The 20,971-nt window shown below is 35.4% G+C and overlaps 1 protein-coding gene across 1 annotated transcript in view; it reads left to right on the top strand.

Moving 5' to 3' along the window:
- The first annotated feature begins 5,768 nt into the window (after positions 1–5,768).
- Positions 5,769–20,971, top strand: part of LOC132549203 (parathyroid hormone 2 receptor-like) — a 57,818-nt gene continuing 42,615 nt past the window's right edge. Inside the window, exons 1-2 of the mRNA XM_060213120.1 lie at positions 5,769–5,795; positions 6,897–7,928. Coding sequence (XP_060069103.1) covers positions 5,769–5,795; positions 6,897–7,928 — 1,059 coding nt within the window. The remainder of the gene's footprint in view (positions 5,796–6,896; positions 7,929–20,971) is intronic.

The raw sequence follows: 20,971 nt of genomic DNA, 5'->3' as shown, positions 1-20,971 counted from the left end.
AATTCCATAAAACTAGGACAAAAGAGGAACAAAATAAAGATTTACTCGGAGACTCCTGACAAAATACAGGGAGAATAATATCATGTGTTCCGGAAGAGTAAGCGTCTTCTGTTTCATCGACGACACCCTCCACTTAGGCCTTGATCGAACTAAAAACAATCATGTTCTCAAATGAGAATAGAAATGAGAACGTTTGAAAATAAAACTGAGTTTTCATCGTTAGTAATACATAATACCATTTACATTTCTCCCTAAAATCCCCTCTATTCTGGATATGTCTCTTCATAATATATTTTTTAGTCAATGAACAACGCAATAAGGAGCCACGGATTCTGTCCCAAAGCCTTAACACAACATCATTCATTTTAATTTATGTGCCCCTGCATTAATACATAATTATATTAAATAATTGGTTATGGTACTTTTTTCTGAATACTATCCAGGAAATTTAAAGACTTTTTAATCATCTTAACGGACACCTCGACCTGACAGGATGATATCGCACGTAACATAAACATGTTTTTGAAAGAAAACGTGAAACCGATAATGATTTAACATACCGTTTGTTAAATCATATTACATCAAACAGGGTATATATGCATTAATATATAGGTGTTTATTAAACTGCAGAAATTACAACACTCTGGGTGGGTAAATATTTCAAAATACAGGAATATAGACCATAATTCACCGTCATATATATATATTTCAATACCCATAATCGTACTTGGTTTGATAAAGTTTGTGTCCATTGATATAACTCAATTTAAAATACAAATTCCATTTAATACCCTTACGTGTTCTTTGTAACCTTTACAAGCCATCGTCCTAAACTGTTCTCAACAACACAATACACGAATAAAACTATTGATAAATTTTGTTACTGACGTCAATGACATCAACCGTGAAACAAGTTCATTCATTATATCAACATTAGAGTGGCAAACAGGAAAACATACACAAAAGTGGTTTCCAATTTTGGTGCGAGTAAAATAAAAGTGTCCAAAAACGGGACCATATTAATTTCGAATATATGACGTGAAAGTTTGATTGTTTTTTGTTTTTATCAATTTTTTTGTTTAAGATATCTACGTTAAGTACCAGTAAACTTTACAACAATTGTGAAACAAGCTTTGAGCTTAAATCGATCACTCTTGTTGGCCCGGATTGAAGCGCGCGAGAGGTCTTACATTGGCAGAAAACAGGAGTACCCGGGAAAACCCACGTGGTAGGGCTGTTAAGTACTACGTACCGTAAACTAAAATATAAAACATGGTCAATATTTTCTTTTTATATCTGGGATTAGAATACTACAGTATGAAATAGCGTTTGGGTTGTTTGTAATCATCACCTTCTATTTTTTCCACAGCATCATACTTACCTATTTGACAAGCTCTTACGGTGCAATATTATTTCAAATATATCACAAGACTCATTTCAACTGAGTATTAAGGTTTTCTAGTTAGCTGGACTGTTTTTTTTTTTTTTTTTTTTTGGAACTTGAATGATCATGTCTTTATTTTAAATGATCCTACAAAACAAACAAATTTTTTTGTTTTTTTTTAGATTTTTTTCTACTTTATATATACATATAAATATATATATTTATATATTCTGTCGAGAAATGTTTTAACACAAACGTGATTACACCACTAACATTGCCATGTTTTACGAAAAGTAATGGGGAAAGATTGATTTCTGCTCTGAAAAGACGGAAAAGAGCAAATGCTATCAAGAATTCCGGATTCAAGCATATGTTTGTTATCAAAATCAGCAAGGAAAATACCGACGTGCCAATAGAATGTTAATTAAAACGCAAAGTTGATGAAAAACAGGACAAAATAACAACAAAGGAAAGCTTAACATTGAGACGACGTAGACTCGGCTACACCCGCCTTGGCAATCCTGGTCAATCAAAGAAAGGTATTTCTAGTTCACGAACGACATCAAAGCAAAAATAAGAGAAACATAATTAATTCTCAGGTTCTCGCACTAGACGTTTGAAGGTCAATTTGAAAACGACATTTCGGTTTTCAAAGAGTGAATTTTGTGAATGTTTCAATAAATACATTTCTTTTTTTTTTTTTTTTCCACCCTCGCTGTTTTTGTTTTTGTTTTTTGTTGTTGTTTTTTTTTCATATTATTGCCATGAATTTATGATAAGAATAATTTCGTTTATACCAAAAGTTTTTTTACCGGAATGTTTTGTGTACAGGCATCTATCTCTCGCCGCCGGACACACGTGGTATAGACAAATATGATTAGTCATTACAGTCACGTAGACACATCAACTCAAAAGAAAACACTAGAACAGAGTAACACTATTCCTGTGCGTGTGTATTGCAAATAGAGCGCACGGATGATGGACGAAATCCACCTTTACAATATAAACAGCTCTTTACATAAGCCAACATTTTGATAACTGTTGCTGGTCTCCAAAACCAACTATAAATAAGTGTTTCTATTTATACTAGTAATTTGCCATTCCACCGAAAAACAAAACTGCTACTTTAACAAATTATGACAAGAATTGTTTAGACGGGCAAATCCATCAGGAGTAACAGGTTTGCTAATTGAACAATTGTTCTTATAAGCACGTTGTCTGTGGCCGATTACTCTTGGACTAGTGTTGATAGCACCAGACCTCTTGTGAATGATAAGAGTGCTTACTTCTACTTAAGACGTGTCCGTGCTGTTGTCTGAGATATTGTTAATATAACACGCAGTCAAATGTAAACACATTTCTGACACAAGTTCATCAATCTGCCGTGTATTTAAAGTACATGTATGTAGAGGTATTATAAAGAACAGAAGTTCCTTGCCTATAGCCAGTTGAATTTTCATAGTTTGGGCTTATCATGGGTATAACATCAGTATATTCACGTATTCTATGTGTAATGTATTAATGACATAACGCCCATACCCGCCCCACCCAGCCCCAGCCATAAGTACAAAGGAAACAAGACGTGTTTATGAAACACTATGCCCCCGGTTGCAATACAATTCTGAAGTGGGATATTAAAACTGTACTGTGTAAGGCATCTGCTAAGTTCATACACATTTGCGGAACAGTTTTATCTTCATTGTATCAATAATTATTATTAATTCCTAATGTTAAGGTGACATAGTGAAAACTTTCGGTACCATTAGAGAGCACTTAACACCAGGAACACACATAACAAATATGAAATCTCTTTTACTGTGCAATAGTTATGGGTAAGGTTAAGAGGTGCAATTGTTATGAGCCAGATTAAAGTTAACAACAGACAAATAGACAGCACAAAAACAATCTTCCCCCAATGGCTCGATGCGAGGACATCAAAAGCCGACAAAAAATATGTTTAACAAAACACCAAAACTATATACCATTGTTGTAATTCTGTTACCAAATAAATTCGCCGAATTCATATTTTCGTGTAACAATTAATTGTAATATCATTATATGAACAATTGCATTACGTCATCAATTCAAAATGGTGCAACAAAATGGCTGACTCTTGTTATATTATCCTCTGTAGTCTCAATTCAAAACCTGTCAAAATATAACTTTTCTGAACTAATTGATAAAAAATATTGACAACTTTTTTTTCGTTTCTAAAGATTATACGAAATATATCTAGACGCTTTAATTCTGTTTCGGCAAGGCTAGCAAATATTTAAAAATCAAACACACTTCTAGGATCCGTTTTAAAAAAATCATATAAAATCAAATTCATTACAGAAACCATTATAAAAACAAATTATTGTTATGTAGTATCTATGTGAAACAAGGAAGATTTTAATCCTCAATTAGAGTGTATATTTTTGTTATCAACTTTGATCTCTTTCTATTCCCTATTTCCCATAATTAAACTATCCCGTGTGATTTGCAGACAGGAATGTTTAACGCTGTAATAGGTAACGGTACCGATTGGACCAGCGTGTCATCTACTATGTAACAAAGGCGATCCTCAACGTAAGTAAACACTTGACAATCATTAACAAAATGGAATATCTATATCTGTATTTTTCTTTTGTTCAAATGACCTTAACTTGTCGAATTTAAACGACATTAACATTGTTACGCTAGTTATAAGTGTTGTGTACTCGGCCTGATTTGATCGTGTTTGAGAAAATCAATTTTAAGCTATAGAATATTTTGACATTATTAAATATGATCGTTCGCTTAAAACTATTAATTTTCAAGATTAAATTGCTTGGTTTAAATTTTTTCAACTTTTCGTTACCTGTGTTCGAATTAGATATAAGAATATTAAAATTATACACGTTATAACAATTTGTTTTTGATAACAAACTTGCTAAATATCGATTCATCACCTGTGTTACAGGTTGATTAAGCTGTTACAGTCAAGACTGGTAGCTTATCCGCAAGCATTGTCTGGAATTAGCTACTTTTAAGCTGTGTTGATCTGGTTTGCTATTTAGAGCTGTGTAAATATTTTAATATCAATAAAGCCTGCTTTGAACTTCTCCAAATGTTGAATTCACACACCAATAAAAACGAAATTAATCGATTTTTTTTTCTAAATATTGTCCAAACGTCAGGGCCTTCCAAAAGTCAAGCACTTGGTTTCTGGAAGGCACCAGCTTTGTAATTAGATAGGCAGGTACGGATTGAAACCTATCCAAGTCAGTCAGTACACTCTCAGCATAATACAGAGGAAATCTAGCGATGATTTGTAATTATAACATGGTCATATAATTGGCTAAATTGTTATTTTTTAACGTTTTTCAGACCACATTCGTCAAATGTATTGAAAACAAAGTGACTTTGAAATTGTTTTCGTTAACGTGGGCCTACTTCATCGACAAGGTCCGAACACTGGGCCAGTAAAACATAATGGTCCTATATATAGCTTCTGTTTAAGATTGAGTTAAGTGCGTTCGTATTTTAAGTTCCCGGCTTGTTTCTCATCTGGCCGGACGGACGAACGGTTGTAATGTCGGATACATCGAGACAGACACATACGATTATCAACAGACGGTACTTATGCACAAATCTACAGATACACGCCCTGTTTATTTACATTGTTGTCGTAGAACATACCTGGATATATCGGGGAGAGAAATCAGTGGTGATGTGTAACTTTTTATCTATAAATAAACATATTATAGTGCTTGATTGACATTTTCAATTTAATTTCTGCCAACCGTTCCGTGCGATGGCCAAGTAGATGTCAGACTGCGGGGCACTACCTCAAACTTTGATTGAAACATGACCTAAGTCTGGGGATAGGAAGAGAATAGCTTATGTTCCGTTATTCTGCATTCTACAAACCCTTATCACGTTTTCTATCCTCTTACAGTGGACACATGTCTCATGTTAGTTTGTTGATAAGTGCTAGAACGTGTAATTTGTCGATTTCATAAACCTCAAATAAAATATCAGTTGTCTAGGACCAGGGCCGTTACAAGACCAATAGCCGTCGTATAATGTAAAAAAAACATACGCGCGTGCTGGTGTGTGTTGTGTTATTATCACTGCAGCAGAATACTTGCTTGAACGCCAGCATCGCTCTCAAAAACCGCAATCCGTTTCATTGTTTATAAGTTTCTCGTCCTCGTTTTACATCGAAGCAATCAACTTTAAAGAAAACTTGCAAACGAGGAAGTAATTTTTAAGATCCGTGTCTGATCTTATTTTCAGGGAACTTATTTTTTCTGCTTTAAGATTTATTATAGTGGCTGTCTATGGCATTCCATAAAGGCTCAAATATCAGTTTTCAGATTGATTAATTAGTAGACCTTGCGATGTTGTAATTGCGATTATGAGTCAGCGACGTAAACAGAATCAGGTGAAAGCAATGTTTAGTATAATTATTGATGGTAATAATTAGTTGTTGTATACTATATAGGTACCCTCTCAACGTTATTAAAGTATAATTCTAATGTGTTTTAGCCATGCTTGTATAATATAAGTGATACAAATTTCTACTGATGAAATGTTCCATATATTTCAGCGTGATAGTTTTCATTGTTTGCTAACGATAGTGGTACTGGTATCTATAGGTGACAGATAAAACTTCTGCAACGTCCCGCAGCTAAACCTACGTTTATGTCGTAACAACTATCCACTGCTAACCTTACTGTTAAATTGTATGTGGTGTAGACGTCGCCCTTCTAAATCTACAGTTATGTGGTATAGACGTCGCCCTGCTAACTCTACAATTATGTGATGTATACGTCCCTGCTAACTCTACAGTTATGTAGAATAGACGTCGCCCTGCTAACTCTACAGTTATGTGGTATAGACGTCGCCCTGCTAACTCTACAATTATGTGATGTAGACGTCCCTGGTAACTCTACAGTTATGTAGAATAGACGTCGCCCTGCTAACTCTACAGTTATGTTGTGTAGACGTCGCCCTGCTTACTCTACAGTTATGTTGTGTAGACGTCGCCCTGCTAACTCTACAGTTATGTGGTGTAGACGTCCCCCTGATAACTCTACAGTTATGTGGAATAGACATCGCCCTGCTAACTCTACAGTTATGTTGTGTAGACGTCCCCCTGCTAACTCTACAGTTATGTTGTGTAGACATCGCCCTGCTAACTCTACAGTTATGTGGTGTAGACGTCGCTCTGCTTACTCTACAGTTATGTTGTGTAGACGTCGCCCTGCTAACTCTACAGTTATGTGGAATAGACATCGCCCTGCTAACTCTACAGTTATGTTGTGTAGACGTCGCCCTGCTAACTCTACAGTTATGTGGTGTAGACGTCGCCCTGCTAACTCTACAGTTATGTGGTGTAGACGTCGCCCTGCTAACTCTACAGTTATGTTGTATAGACGTCGCCCTGCTAATTCTACAGTTATGTTGTGTAGACGTCCCCCTGCTAACTCTACAGTTATGTTGTGTAGACGTCCCCTGCTAACTCTACAATTATGTGATGTAGACGTCCCTGGTAACTCTACAGTTATGTGGAATAGACGTCGCCCTGCTAACTCTACAGTTATGTTGTGTAGACGTCGCCCTGCTTACTCTACAGTTATGTGGTGTAGACGTCGCCCTGCTAACTCTACAGTTATGTGGTGTAGACGTCGCTCTGCTAACTCTACAGTTATGTGGTGTAGACGTCGCCCTGCTTACTCTACAGTTATGTTGTGTAGACGTCGCCCTGCTAACTCTACAGTTATGTGATGTAGACGTCGCCCTGCTAACTCTACAGTTATGTGGTGTAGACGTCGCCCTGCTAACTCTACAGTTATGTGGTGTAGACGTCGCCCTGGTAACTCTACAGTTATGTGGTATAGACGTCGCCCTGCTAATTCTACAGTTATGTGGTGTAGACGTCCCCCTGATAACTCTACAGTTATGTGGAATAGACATCGCCCTGCTAACTCTACAGTTATGTTGTGTAGACGTCGCCCTGCTAACTTTACAGTTATGTTGTGTAGACGTCCCCCTGCTAACTCTACAGTTATGTGGTGTAGACGTCGCTCTGCTTACTCTACAGTTATGTTGTGTAGACGTCGCCCTGCTAACTCTACAGTTATGTGATGTAGACGTCGTCCTGCTAATTCTACAGTTATGTGGTGTAGACGTCGCCCTGCTAACTCTACAGTTATGTGGTGTAGACGTCGCCCTGCTAACTCTACAGTTATGTGGTATAGACGTCGCCCTGCTAATTCTACAGTTATGTGGTGTAGACGTCGCCCTGCTAACTCTACAGTTATGTGGTGTAGACGTCCCCCTGATAACTCTACAGTTATGTGGAATAGACATCGCCCTGCTAACTCTACAGTTATGTTGTGTAGACGTCCCCCTGCTAACTCTACAGTTATGTTGTGTAGACATCGCCCTGCTAACTCTACAGTTATGTGGTGAAGACGTCGTTCCGCTAACTCTACAGTTATGTATCATAGACCTCCTACGTGCTAGTCCCACTGTATCAAGATCACAGATTGCTAGGCTGAGCTATCCAACTGTATGCCTGTAGTGAGTTGTCCAGCTGCAATATCGTAAGTGTTCACACGGCTCTAGAAGTCAGACTTTGTTTAGAGGAGATCCAAAAGATGCACAAATAATTACTGTTACACGGCATATTTCGATAAATATTTATAGTCAGTTCGAAATACTGGACACATAACCTACTTTCGATAACGATGAAGAAAGAGTTTCGACATTTGGTTAAAAGTATTGTTATCTGATATAAAAATATCAAAAATCTCCAACGTACATCGACCAATAAGATACCATATGTGTTATATATGTGAATGTGCACATGTGAATAGCACATTTAGAAATACAAACAGTAGAGTCAAACAATAAAGAGAACAGTATCATGCAGATGTTTCGTCCTTCTAGGACTCGTCAGTGATCTTAAGGGTGTTAAGTTTGAAACCTAGGAGGCGGCAAAGAGTCTGACCGCAAGAAATATCAAAATCTAGATGGGAGATACACTAGCATTTAAATAAAGCCAAAAAGTTAGTTTCATATACCTGATAATTTTAAGATATTGCATATGACAATCAACATACATCTATTTCATCCACTTTTCTATGTATAAATCAATGCAAGCCAATATCTTTTTTTACTCACTCAGCCTTAGATTAGTGTCGTTATTGTGTTAGTCTATACATCTAAGCTATACTTGAATCAAACGTTTTATGTTTGAAATAGGTTCACTGAGAGCAGTTTCATAACAACTTGCCGAACGTTACAAATACACTAAGTGTCCTTTTCTGTAAATTCATACCAAGATAATTATTTCCATTGTGTAGACAATCGTTGTTTCGGGCTCAGTGATCGACAAAGGACAGAAACTGACTAAAGAAGTCCGATTGTTCACTGTTCGCTAAATGTTTGGACAGCAAACATGGCGATATCTGTCAATTACAACTACAAACACTTACTTTTGAAATACCATAAGTTCTCATTTCTTATCTTTGTAAGAATAAGTGTTAAGAATGGACTTAATGCAGACATTTTTCCTCTATATATTTGCCTAGTACAACATTTTTACAAGCCGACGGTACTCGTGTGAAATGGTGTGTTATTAAGGATTTTGTAGCCTACAGTTCATGTACACAAATATTTGATACAAAATATTTTTAACTTTGAGCACCAATCCTCGGGACTTTATAGACTAAGGTATATACACAGAGAATAGCCTTACATTTACGTCAGCCAACTCAAGATTAATGAAAGTAAGAAATATATCATTTCTGTTGTTACTGTTGATTTTTATAGACACTATAGGAAAAGTGTCTAGTCCCGCCAGGAACATACAGTGGAGATCCAGCTAAAAGATCGACTTGCGTGATGTTGGATCGTTTTGCTGAAACAATTTTGTCTGACTAGCAAACATTCATAGAAACTGGATCTCTCGGACCAGTTGATGCCACCAAATACATAAGTAATACTATCCGATTGAATTTAAGTAGCATTACACATCTTCACTGTTGGTAACGTAGGATAAACCAGCTATCTGTAACATTATATACAAATTTTGCCGGTACCGCAGCCGACTTCCTCTTAAACACCAAAACTGCTGGCGTCAATAGCTATTCTGAGGAAACGTTTGCTTCATCAATTGTCAATACTTTATACGATTTGTGACGTGTCTTCCATCTGTTGATTAAGAAATCTTTCGACCTAGAAGAGGATAAATAGGATAATTTGGAGCTAAATAAAGATATTTTCAGGTAAGTGCAATGCTTATAAAATCAAATGTAATATATATAGTATAACGAACACTGTATTAAGTATTTACCAAATCTGATCTTGTTGAAGAACACAGCGGGTATGGTAAGGTTAAAATCACAAACTATGTAGGTATTTCTTGTATGTTCATGAATAACTAAGTGATGGACAGAAAAAATGAATTTGTTGTTAGTAACAAGGATTTTGTAGTTTTGTTTAGATACCCTACACGTAATCATGTTGAAATAGCATATATACACGACATTAATAGCTGTCAAATAATCCACTTTGGTCTGTTATAGCATGTGCGACAATGATGTAAATAGTATATTTCAATAATCTCCTGATTATAACAATGTTACTTACTAAAAATATCACACACACACTTTGTATTTGGGAAACATTAAAGCTCTATATCCGACAAATGTATTTTCTCCCAAAACAATATATCAGTGACCTATGTGATATGTTTATTGATAGGATTTTCCTGTGTACAGCTATATAAAAATCGCTTCATATCGATATTTTTTGTAAAGATTTGAAGACATTCCGTTATCTTCCCCGTATACAAATAAGAACCTTTTTTTATATATATATTTCATAATATGGCACCATCCGAGGTGTTCTAAGGTTAATACATACTATTAGAATAGTGATGACACCAGGTAAGAACTTCAATTGTATGCGAAGGTCACCGCGGCTTTATAAACACAATGGTTGTAGGTTTGGTTCGGATGCAACCCATTACAGCAAACTGTTCCAGTTATAACAGCAAACACAATAACATTATGTAAATTTCGAAGGGCATGTGTTCTGTAACTCCATCTTTTAATTTATGCGAATCAAGACATGGTTCAGATTACACACATGTACTTGACGTTTTTTTTAATTCATCTGAAAAAAAGATATATTACATATTGATATAAAATGTACGACCATTACCGAATTATGGAGCTTGTGCACCTCCCCATCGAGCTTCTTACATTTCATTCGATCATTCCGGATTTTCCTAAGCCGCCTCCATAGGTTGACAATTGAGGCCCTTCGCATCACTAACGAGTCCTTGAAGGACGAAACAGCTGTATGATGCAGTTTAATTCATCATTTGACTTTAATGTACCTTATTCAAACTTATATCAAACGTTTGTATTCGATGATTCGGAAGATGCTTACTCTACAAGAACTCCTTGTCTCAATCTCCTTGTTTTTTATGAGTCGCTTGGTATTTTTTATCTTTTAGTATCTCTATTGTAATAGTTTCAACGAATTTATGTTTGACTAACGATTCTGTAATTTATTATTTACATTACCATGTAGAGTGTCAAAATAATAGGTTATTGTCTAAATGCATTTAAATGGCCAATTTAAGATCGGCAGTCGACCTTAATTATTATAGATTCCATACACAGGTATTATTAGTCAATTGAAATACAATGTAAATGTGTTTGATTAAAAATAAACATCTATAAATCCCGCATTTACATATGAAAGCCGAATGCTTGCTACCATGACCTACCATGACATTCATAAAAATGACGTTACAAGCATAATCATGACCCTCAAATCAAAACGTCCCTCCCTTTAAAGATGGACATCATTCACCATATAAAATGCAGGCATTTTTTTCTGTTCGTTCCGTTGTTGTATACCTTATACTTATCTGAAATTGTGACATTACTCATTTGGATTGATCAAGATTGGCATGCCGGATGTCGTCGGAGAAGCGAGAGATGCTTACTCTTTGGAAACATGTGGTCTTATTCTCCCTTTACTTTTCAATAGTCTTCCTGTAATTTGAATTATGATTAGGTTGACATGTTGGTATTTTCGTGTAATTTGGTTTTCATCTGTCTTTTCCTGTATTCACGAACGGTTTGGACGATCGGGCGTTTACCAAGACCGTTCAGTGACAGCGATTTCATAAAACTACGGTAGATTATCATCTGCATATTGTTCACATTTATATATTCGTTTGTAAATTCAGTATTTTCTATAATATTGGTAATATAGCGATATCTTTCACTGACTGCGAGTATTGATATGTTTGCTTGATTGAAAAACAAAAACAAAAGTGAAAATACCAACATATCTACAGAATAATAATCCAACCTCAAATCCAATAAAACTAGGGGAAAATATGAAAAATAATCAGGTGTTCCGGAGGAGTACGCGTCTTCTTCCTCATCAAAGATACCAGCCATATGAATCTTGATCAATCCTATATATAGATATTGTAAATTCAGGATGTGTATTCGGTATATGCTAGGGTGGTTCATATCTCCTATTTCTACCGTATGGAGGAAGTTTTCTACACTCCACTGAGAGTACATCGTTCTATTTTTGGCATGAACTAAACACTATCTGCATGCAGATCTACACTATTCGTGTATTTATAACCTGTCACATTTCTCACGCTGTTTCCCTATTCTTTACCTGGCTATAGAGTAAGTTATATTACAAATGGGTCACCAAACGCAATGGAATCTCAAATTTTAGATCTGTACTCTGCCCTAACGAAAACAATATACTGTCCAACATCGCTGTGCACAGAAGTACACCGTAGGCTGGAAAAACCATCCGAGTCTAGACAAAGTCTATATATATAGGATTACAAAAGATCTCAAAGCAAATCCGTTGTGAATCCCAGTCATTACAGGGCTGTAAATTACATCTGGATCATTGTTCGAGACACGATTTCTGACTAAGGTAAAGTATGCGATTTCCAACCCTATATTTTATTAAGTGCAATGTTTGTTGTTACTAGGCTAACACACAATAACACGATACTGTGCAGGACCAAATAATCCTTCATCCTGTGTGATATTAACTGATTATATAATTCATTGACTTAATCTATTCCAGTTATAAAGAATTACCTGACTTTATAATATATTGATAGGTCCCTGACGTATGTATACTGTTTGTGTTCAGCTATAGTTATTTAAGGTCAATGTCCAAGGGAACATAGGTGAGATTAAAAACTCCTTCCGGTTAGGATGTAAGAGGTCATATAAGACTATTTACTTTTTAACACACGGGGAAATTTAAAACAAGATTTAGTATAATATGAAACATCGTGACATGCAGTATTTGTCACTACCCGTGTACTGTTGTATATGATGCAAGTGTTGACGGCATTATACTGAATAGCAGAAGACAGACAAGTCCTGAAAAGACTGATTGGAAATCGTATTTCTTTTGAAACCCGCACAAGGTAGGATGAATGCTTTCATTTAAGTACTGGGGGGGGGTCTTTTTTTTAACTTTAGCTCAATAGGTACACTGAAGGAATTACTCATTGACGTTTAAAATGATAAGTATATATATATATATATATGTATATATATATATATGTGTGTGTGTGTAATTATTTCTTACCTCGTGTATTTGAAATACAGGTGTGTGTGTTTCTATGAGTAAGAACTATATCTATGTAATACAATGTGTTTTGTATATTGTGATTGTACTGCCTTACTTGTCCTGAACGTATCATTATCGGATATATACTAACACTGTATACCTTTTACCTACTCTGTACTCCAGTGTTATTCTTTATCATATCTCAGTATTTCACATTTCAGCGATAGAGATTATTAACAATTATGATATACATTTATAAAACGATGTTACTGTTAATGATGTTAGGTAGAATTTTTATTTATTTTACAACAATTACGAAACGAGTTATTTCAACTTATACTACACGCTTGTGTTGGCCCGGATAGGGAGGGGGACTTATTGTGGGAGAAAACCGGAATACCCACGTGGTCTGTTTGGGTATTCGAGCTGCCGAGTACGTTACCACTGCGCCATCAAAATATCGTAATGTACATTGTCTTGATGTTGACACAAAAACTTTGTAATAAACATGATCGATCCTAGTGACTTTAAGTTCTGCCATCTTATAATATGACTTCTTAAATCTAAAGTGCAATCACAAGACCGATTGATATATATAGTAATTACAGCTCAGTCTACACAACAAAATGTGTTTTGTTGGTTTTATTTGATGTACGACATCATAAAAGGGCGCCTTGTTGGCAAGGTGTTAACATACTTGTCGATAGTTTTCCTTGATCCTTTATCCTAGTGATTTACAACCATTGTCGAATTACACACATGGCACAGTTTAAAGCAGTAACGAGCTGTGTGAACCTTTCAGTTTAGATGCAAGCATGCCCAGATGCTTTATTCACATCATTCTACTGACAATAAATAATATTTATTATTTCATGACAGTATCGTTTGTTTGAAATACCAAATAATTAATGATCAGTACTGTTCACGAATTACGTTTTAGATATATGATATTGATTGTTGTAAATATTGATGTTTAATGAGAGAGAAATGTGGCAGGATATGAGAGACAGGCATGGTTTGAATTATATAACACATAAGTATCGTAATTAATTATGCTACGTGAAACATCTTGAAAAGCATATTACGGTAACAAAGTTATAATGAACTTGTCACGTTACTGTTCCTGCTTACCATTTTATCTTTACAAACAATAAAATTTACAATACCATCATTCTGCATTGCGGATATGCATGCTGAGTGATAAAATGTGTATTTAACGCTGATGTAGGAAAAAAGATTACTTTCACTGATTTTTCAAAGGTTTTACTAGTCAATTAAAAAATATATATTATTTTCACTGAATAATCATGGGTTTTACTGGTCACTTAAGAAAAAAAGTGATTAAGAGGCAGGTTTTTCTCTCCCGCGTTAATCTAGTATTATAGACATGTCTGTCACAATGACACACACACCTTAACTTTTAATCATGATCTCGTGTTCGAGTTTAAAAAAAAGTCTTGTTGTTGATACACTATGGTTTCATGAAGTTTATTAGAGCAGATAAGTTGGATATACAAACACACTATTCAATGCTAATACTGTAAAGTCTTATGCAATTAGTGGTGTCCTTGTACATAAAAAACGTAACTATTAAAAGTTAGAATTGAAAATAAAGCGAGGATATAAATCACAGCCAGGTAATATGTAGAAATATATGAGAAAAAGTAATCAGAAAGCTCTCTACGGAAGGTTTAGAAACGTAAATTGTAATGGAATATATAATCTTATTGAATGGACTTTTTCATTATTTTAATGAGTTATCCTCAACAGAACCAGAAGAGATGGAAACTGAGTTTTAAAATAATTTTGATGTTGGTGTATCAAGTTATCTTTTCCAATGGACTTTTTTCATTAATTTAATGAGTTATCCTCAACAGAACCAGAAGAGATGGAAACTGAGTTTTAAAATAATTATGATGTTGGTGTATCAAGTTATCTTTTCCAAGAATTAGATGAACATATATAGAAAGCGTGTGGACAGGATATGTTCATAAATGAGTATTTAAGAGAAAAGACAGGCTTGCACACTGACTTGAAGTATTGTTTTATAACGTTGTTAATTCCGACTATTCTCATGCGTCGTAGTCTGAAGGAAATATGGTTCCAGTTTTTTAAGAAAGGTGATAGAAACGACACCAACAATTACAGAGTAGAACTTTTAAGTCAGCTGTGTAAGGGAAAATTACACTTATATGTTCAATGAGCGACTCTGCTTACCCTAAAATAACAGATGCTCAATTTGGACTTAAGAAGAAAGTGTCAACCATATATGTTATATTTGTATTACATATATCAATTAGTAAAACATTAAAAAAGGAAAGAATTTATACTGCTGCCTTATTGATTACAAAAAAGACATTTGATATCATCAACAGACATAATGTCTGGTACAAACTGATAAAGGAAGGCATTGTGGGTAAGATGCTTAATATAATACGTACTTTATATAATAATGTTAAATGTTGTGTAAAGTATAATAGTATTTTTTCTGATTTCTTATCTTGTGATGATGGATTAAACCAAGGAGAGATATTATCTCCTCAATTGTTTTCTTTATATATAAATGATTGTGAAATCCATTTCTCAACAGATGTGTGTCCATCTATTGAACTGCACACTATAAATTTATTCTTATTGATATACGTAGACGACATGGTACATCTGGCAGATATTGCTGAGGGATGACACAAAATTCTAGATTCGTTATTATTGTATACATATGAATTGAATCTTAAGGTAAATGTGGAAATATGTCGAAACAAATATGATGATATTTCAAAATGGTGATAGGTTACGAGAGGAAGATAACTACATGTAATATGTTAATGGCTGTGTTATAGAAAATGTAGACGAATTTATTTACCTCTGAGTATCACTTCATTTTAACGATAATTTTAATAGCACACAACAAAAAATAACAATGCTTGGTAGAAAAGCATTGTTATCTGTATATTATGTCTGTAATGCTATGTTTTTGACACGACACATAGGTTTGTAATATATCTAATAATGGGGCTGAAATTTCGGGTTTTCATAAAACACCACATATTGAGAAACTACATTTAAGTTATTGTAAAAGATTATTAGGGGTAAGGAAGCTACTGCACATGGTATGATCTACCAAGAACTAGAGTTCCTCCGGAAATACTCGGAAAATTCGTATTTTTAAGTATTGGATGAATATAAAGCATTCTGACAAATGTATTTCACAAGACTGTTACGAAGATGTTTTCTTTGTTTTTCCTGGCTTGGTGGCTTTGTGCAAATGAACAGTAACTAAATTAGATATGTGATGTCTTTCGGTTTTACCCAGAGAAATAGATCATATAGGTTTTTGTGTACACAATAGTAAATTAATCATTTTTGGAAATTTAATAATATATCGTTCTAAATCAGCGAATGCATTATTTTTACTTATTTAAAAAACACATCATTGACAGTCTTACCATAGAAATAGTTTAAGAAGGAATCTACCTTTTTAACAACTAATTTTTAAATCTTCAGTGATATTTATCCGTGTATTCTTGTAATTTGACATGTAGTGATGTAATTAAGTTACATTTTACGTGTCATTAACAAAATAATCGTTTACCTGTGATTATTCAGTTATCATTTACATCTAATTAATTGAATTCATCTTTAATTACGCATTACATAAAATTGATAACGAAATACAAAAAAAAGGGGGGGGGGGGGGGGAAACTAATTACATTTTTAGTTAAACCATGCCTGATTAATAGAGAGATTGTACCGAATTATAAAAAAACAGAAATATCCCAAAAACAAACGACAAAAGAGTAGCGCATTTGAATATTGATCAGATAAGACCCGCATCATTTTTCAACTTCTTTCTTGAATTGTTCAGATGCTGCGGAGTTGCTTATCAATAAATTTATTCGATTGAAAATTACATCATACCAATCGTTGATTTAGCAAATTGCAATCAAAGTAAGATGATAACAGCCTTTTCATTAGACTTGCCTAACAGGAACCGGATTTATGAAGTAAGGCAAAGCTGCTGGTGTGGATTCCCTCCGTAATTCGTTGTTCACGGTACAAACGAAGACAAAATATTGCATAATGAGCCCTGCAGGCGACGCCTCATGGGAAATCATAGTTATACGTGAATTTGTGTCTATTTTTGTGATTAAGACATCAAAAGAAAATGTGATGCATATATCTCTTTCTTTTTTTTTCTTCACTCTTGTGTAAAAGAAATGCCAGTCATAGATTAAAGGGCAAAAGACAAAAATGACAGCAGATAAATTTGATCTCCCCAATTCCAGATTACAAATATAGAAAAAAACACAGAAGAATGCATGTACTTATTAAATCAGAGGCGGGGCGGGGGGGCTGAATTAGTCGCTTTGTTCGAAACAATTGGTATATTGCTGATCTTTCCTGAACGATGTATAAATGGGGGGGGGGATGTCAGAATAATTCAGAAACTGAGAATGACACGTAACACATCTGTGTGGTATCTGTCAGGTATGATGTGCTTGTCGAAACATCTCGTTCATCTGGGCTGTGTGTTTCATTATCGACACAAAATTTATGTAAATTTTGGTTTGAATTTATTACAGTTATCTTAAAGCGAGTCTCAGAATAGTACTGAAACTCCATTTGAATGTTTACCATAAAACACGCGCATATGACACGTGACTTCCGTTCGTATAAATGGCGGCGTTGTGTAGAGGTAGGTCATCTATCTTCATGTACGCTGATTATGTTTATGTAGACAGCAAAAGTTTTGCTAAATATTTTAAAACGAATATTTCGTTATTATATTTGAATATCCGCAGACGCATTTTTTTTTTTTTTTTTTTTCGTTTTTTTTAATCATTATGGTATAAAACAGGCTACACATTTTGCTTGGCTCAAATTTTTAGGCTTTGCACGTTATCTGTTACATTTAATGAAGTAGGATATCGTTATTAATTTTAGTTTGTGTAAATCCACGCGTCGAATCGAATAGAGATCTCCGCACCATCAATAGCCCGATAGGAATGTGTACAGTACAATATAATCATCGTTTGACGATCCGAGATTTCTCTGTATGTACCGGGTCTCCTACACCTGCTAGGAACTTGGCTTCGAGGAAGGAAGCTTGAAATTAACAGCCTTTTTGTCCTAGAGATATATTCGTTATCTTCTATCTTCCCGTATCACACTAAACCATACAAGCAAGAGTAAAAAAGAAGAAAAAAAATAATGAATTGCCGTGAGTAAGAAAACAACGTTGATTACTTTTGATTGTTTTTGTACATGTAGCGTCTTCAATTCGTCTTTGAAATTAAATGCATTGATTTTAAAATAATAACAAGCAATTTTTTTAGAATGTTAGTGTTACCTTGACATATTCTAATGAACCATTTGCCGAGGAAAATGTGAATTGTCAAGGCAAAGACCTCTAAAGGAGACACCTGTGTTTAACGCTATTTACATAGTTTTCAGAAATATGATCAGTTTATTTGTGAAAGAAATACAACGATTTACAAAAAAAAAATGTTTAGCTTGACTAATTACTTAACGTTGAGTAGAAGCCATTAGACATAACAGTATCGAGATGTTGGCGAGCGAATCACCTGCAGGATAAGCTGAATTTGGTACAGAACACGTCTTGGCATCGCGTACTGTTTGTGTATGTCTCCCTTGCTTAAACCTGACGGAAAGCGTCAGACCGCTGTCCTACGTATATCAAAATGGTGATTTGATACCATGTTTTACGGTTGCCAGACTTGTGTAAACTGTCATTGCCAAGAATGGTATTGTGTGAAAGTTATCGCTTTATGCTAGAGGCACTGACTCTCCTAAATAGCATTGTTTTTATGTTTATATTTCATCCTAGTGTAGGTTCAGGGTTGTTAACACTTCGGTGCTCTCCAACAGCTGTCAACAGGACATTTATCAATAAAACCTAAACCAATATTGTCTCACGACAAGATCCTAGATAAATCAATTTCATATTCAATTTTAACGGAAGAGGTGCGTATTATTTGCACGGCAGTAAAACCTAAAGTTTTACTTACATACGAGGTTTGACTTTCAGTCTTGGCTGTAACATAACATGTTGTTATGGATCAGGACTTCCGGTTTTCTACCCCACCTGACAGAAATGTACACACTTCCGGTGTGGGCAAACCAGTTTGCATGCACAAGAAGTGACATTTCGGTTTCGTCTAATTTGTTAGGACGTCATTTTTCTGACGTGTCGGGGCCAGTTGGGGTCGTAGACGGCATTAACAATTATCATCCGGGCCTCAAATTTATTTAAAAACTGCGGTAGAAAAATTATCATTCCCTACCAGGAGGGAAGGACAGAGCGGAGGATTAGACTGTTTGAAATCTCCTCCGAGGATAGAGATTTTCTGTCCTACCCTCAAGCTAGGGAACGATCCTATTAATCTACCTAAACTGTACCCTCGGTCAACACTATTGTCATAAACAAAGTATTGAAAAGCGCGAAGTTAGAAAGGAAATTTCATTAAGGAATAAAACACCAATTTTAGTCACCTCATGAGATGAGTACATTTGTACAGTTCTTACATCCTGCCTTAATGCAGGTGTTTGTTATTACTTGACCTTATCAAACCAACGATATATGCTATTGAGAGGATTGAGAGGAAGAAAGAAAATTATGACGTACTATTTGCTGCAAAGATTTCAAATGTCCACAGAACTTAAATCCTCTAAGAACCCACATCTATTTGAATGTTTTATCACACCATTTACTAATTACTATACAAAAGATAGGCGTGAAGGCGTGCTCGTTTGCCCTAATTTGGTGAGACAAATAGCCTTGCGTACATATTGATTTGAATGCTATGTATTACTGGTTATCTTATGATTGTACAAGAGATATAAAGATGATGACCAGGTCCGGTTACGTCGAAATGGTACAAGAGAAACGAAGGTGAACAAAAGTTCCGGTTATGTCGAGATTGTACAAGAGAAACGAAGGTGAACAATAGTTCCGGTTATGTCGAGATTGTAAAAAGACACGAAAGTGAACACTGAAACTGGCAACGTCATTATTGTACAAGAAACACGAAGGTGAACACCAGTACCTGTTACGTCACGATTGTACAAGAGACACGAAGGTGAACACCAGTACCTGTTACGTCACAATTGTACAAGAGACACGAAGGTGAACACCAGTACTTGTAACGTTACGATTTTGCAAGAGACACGAAGGTGAACACCAGTACTTGTTACGTCAAGATTGTACAAGAGACACGAAGGTGAACACCAGTACTTGTTACGTTACGATTTTGCAAGAGACACGAAGGTGAACACCAGTACTTGTTAGGTCAAGACTTTACAGGTGAACACTAAAACTGGTTACGTCAAAACTGATTGACCACTAGTTCTGGTTAAGTCAGATTGTACAAGACGCGAAGGTGAACACCAGTACTTGTTACGTTACGATTTTGCAAGAGACACGAAGGTGAACACCAGTACTTGTTACGTCAAGACTGTACAAGAGACGAGAAGGTGAACACCAGTACTTGTTACGTCACGATTGTACAAGAGACGCGAAGATGAACACCAGTATTTGTTACGTCACGATTGTACAAGAGACACGAAGTTGAACACCTGTACTTGTTACGTCACGATTATGCAAGAGATACGAAGGTGAACACCAGTGCTTGTTACGTCACGATTGTGCAAGAGACACGAAGATTAACACCAGTATTTGTTACCTCACGATTTTACAAGAAAGATACACGAAGGTGAACACCAGTACTTGTTACGTCACGATTGTACAAGAGACACGAAGTTGAACTCCAGTACCTGTTACGTCACGATTGTACAAGAGACACGAAGGTGAACACCAGTACCTGTTACGTCAAGATTGTACAAGAGACACGAAGGTGAACACCAGTACTTGTTACGTCACGATTGTGCAAGAGACACGAAGGTGAACACCTGTACTTGTTACGTCAGGATTGTGCAAGAGACACG

This window comes from Ylistrum balloti, unplaced genomic scaffold, assembly GCF_031769215.1.
Source record: "Ylistrum balloti isolate Yb309-2 unplaced genomic scaffold, AGI_CSIRO_Ybal_v1 Utg370048, whole genome shotgun sequence".
In the NCBI taxonomy this organism is placed as follows: domain Eukaryota; kingdom Metazoa; phylum Mollusca; class Bivalvia; order Pectinida; family Pectinidae; genus Ylistrum; species Ylistrum balloti.
The sequence above is the reverse complement of the archived record's forward strand: the minus strand, read 5'-3'. Positions and strand labels throughout refer to the sequence as shown.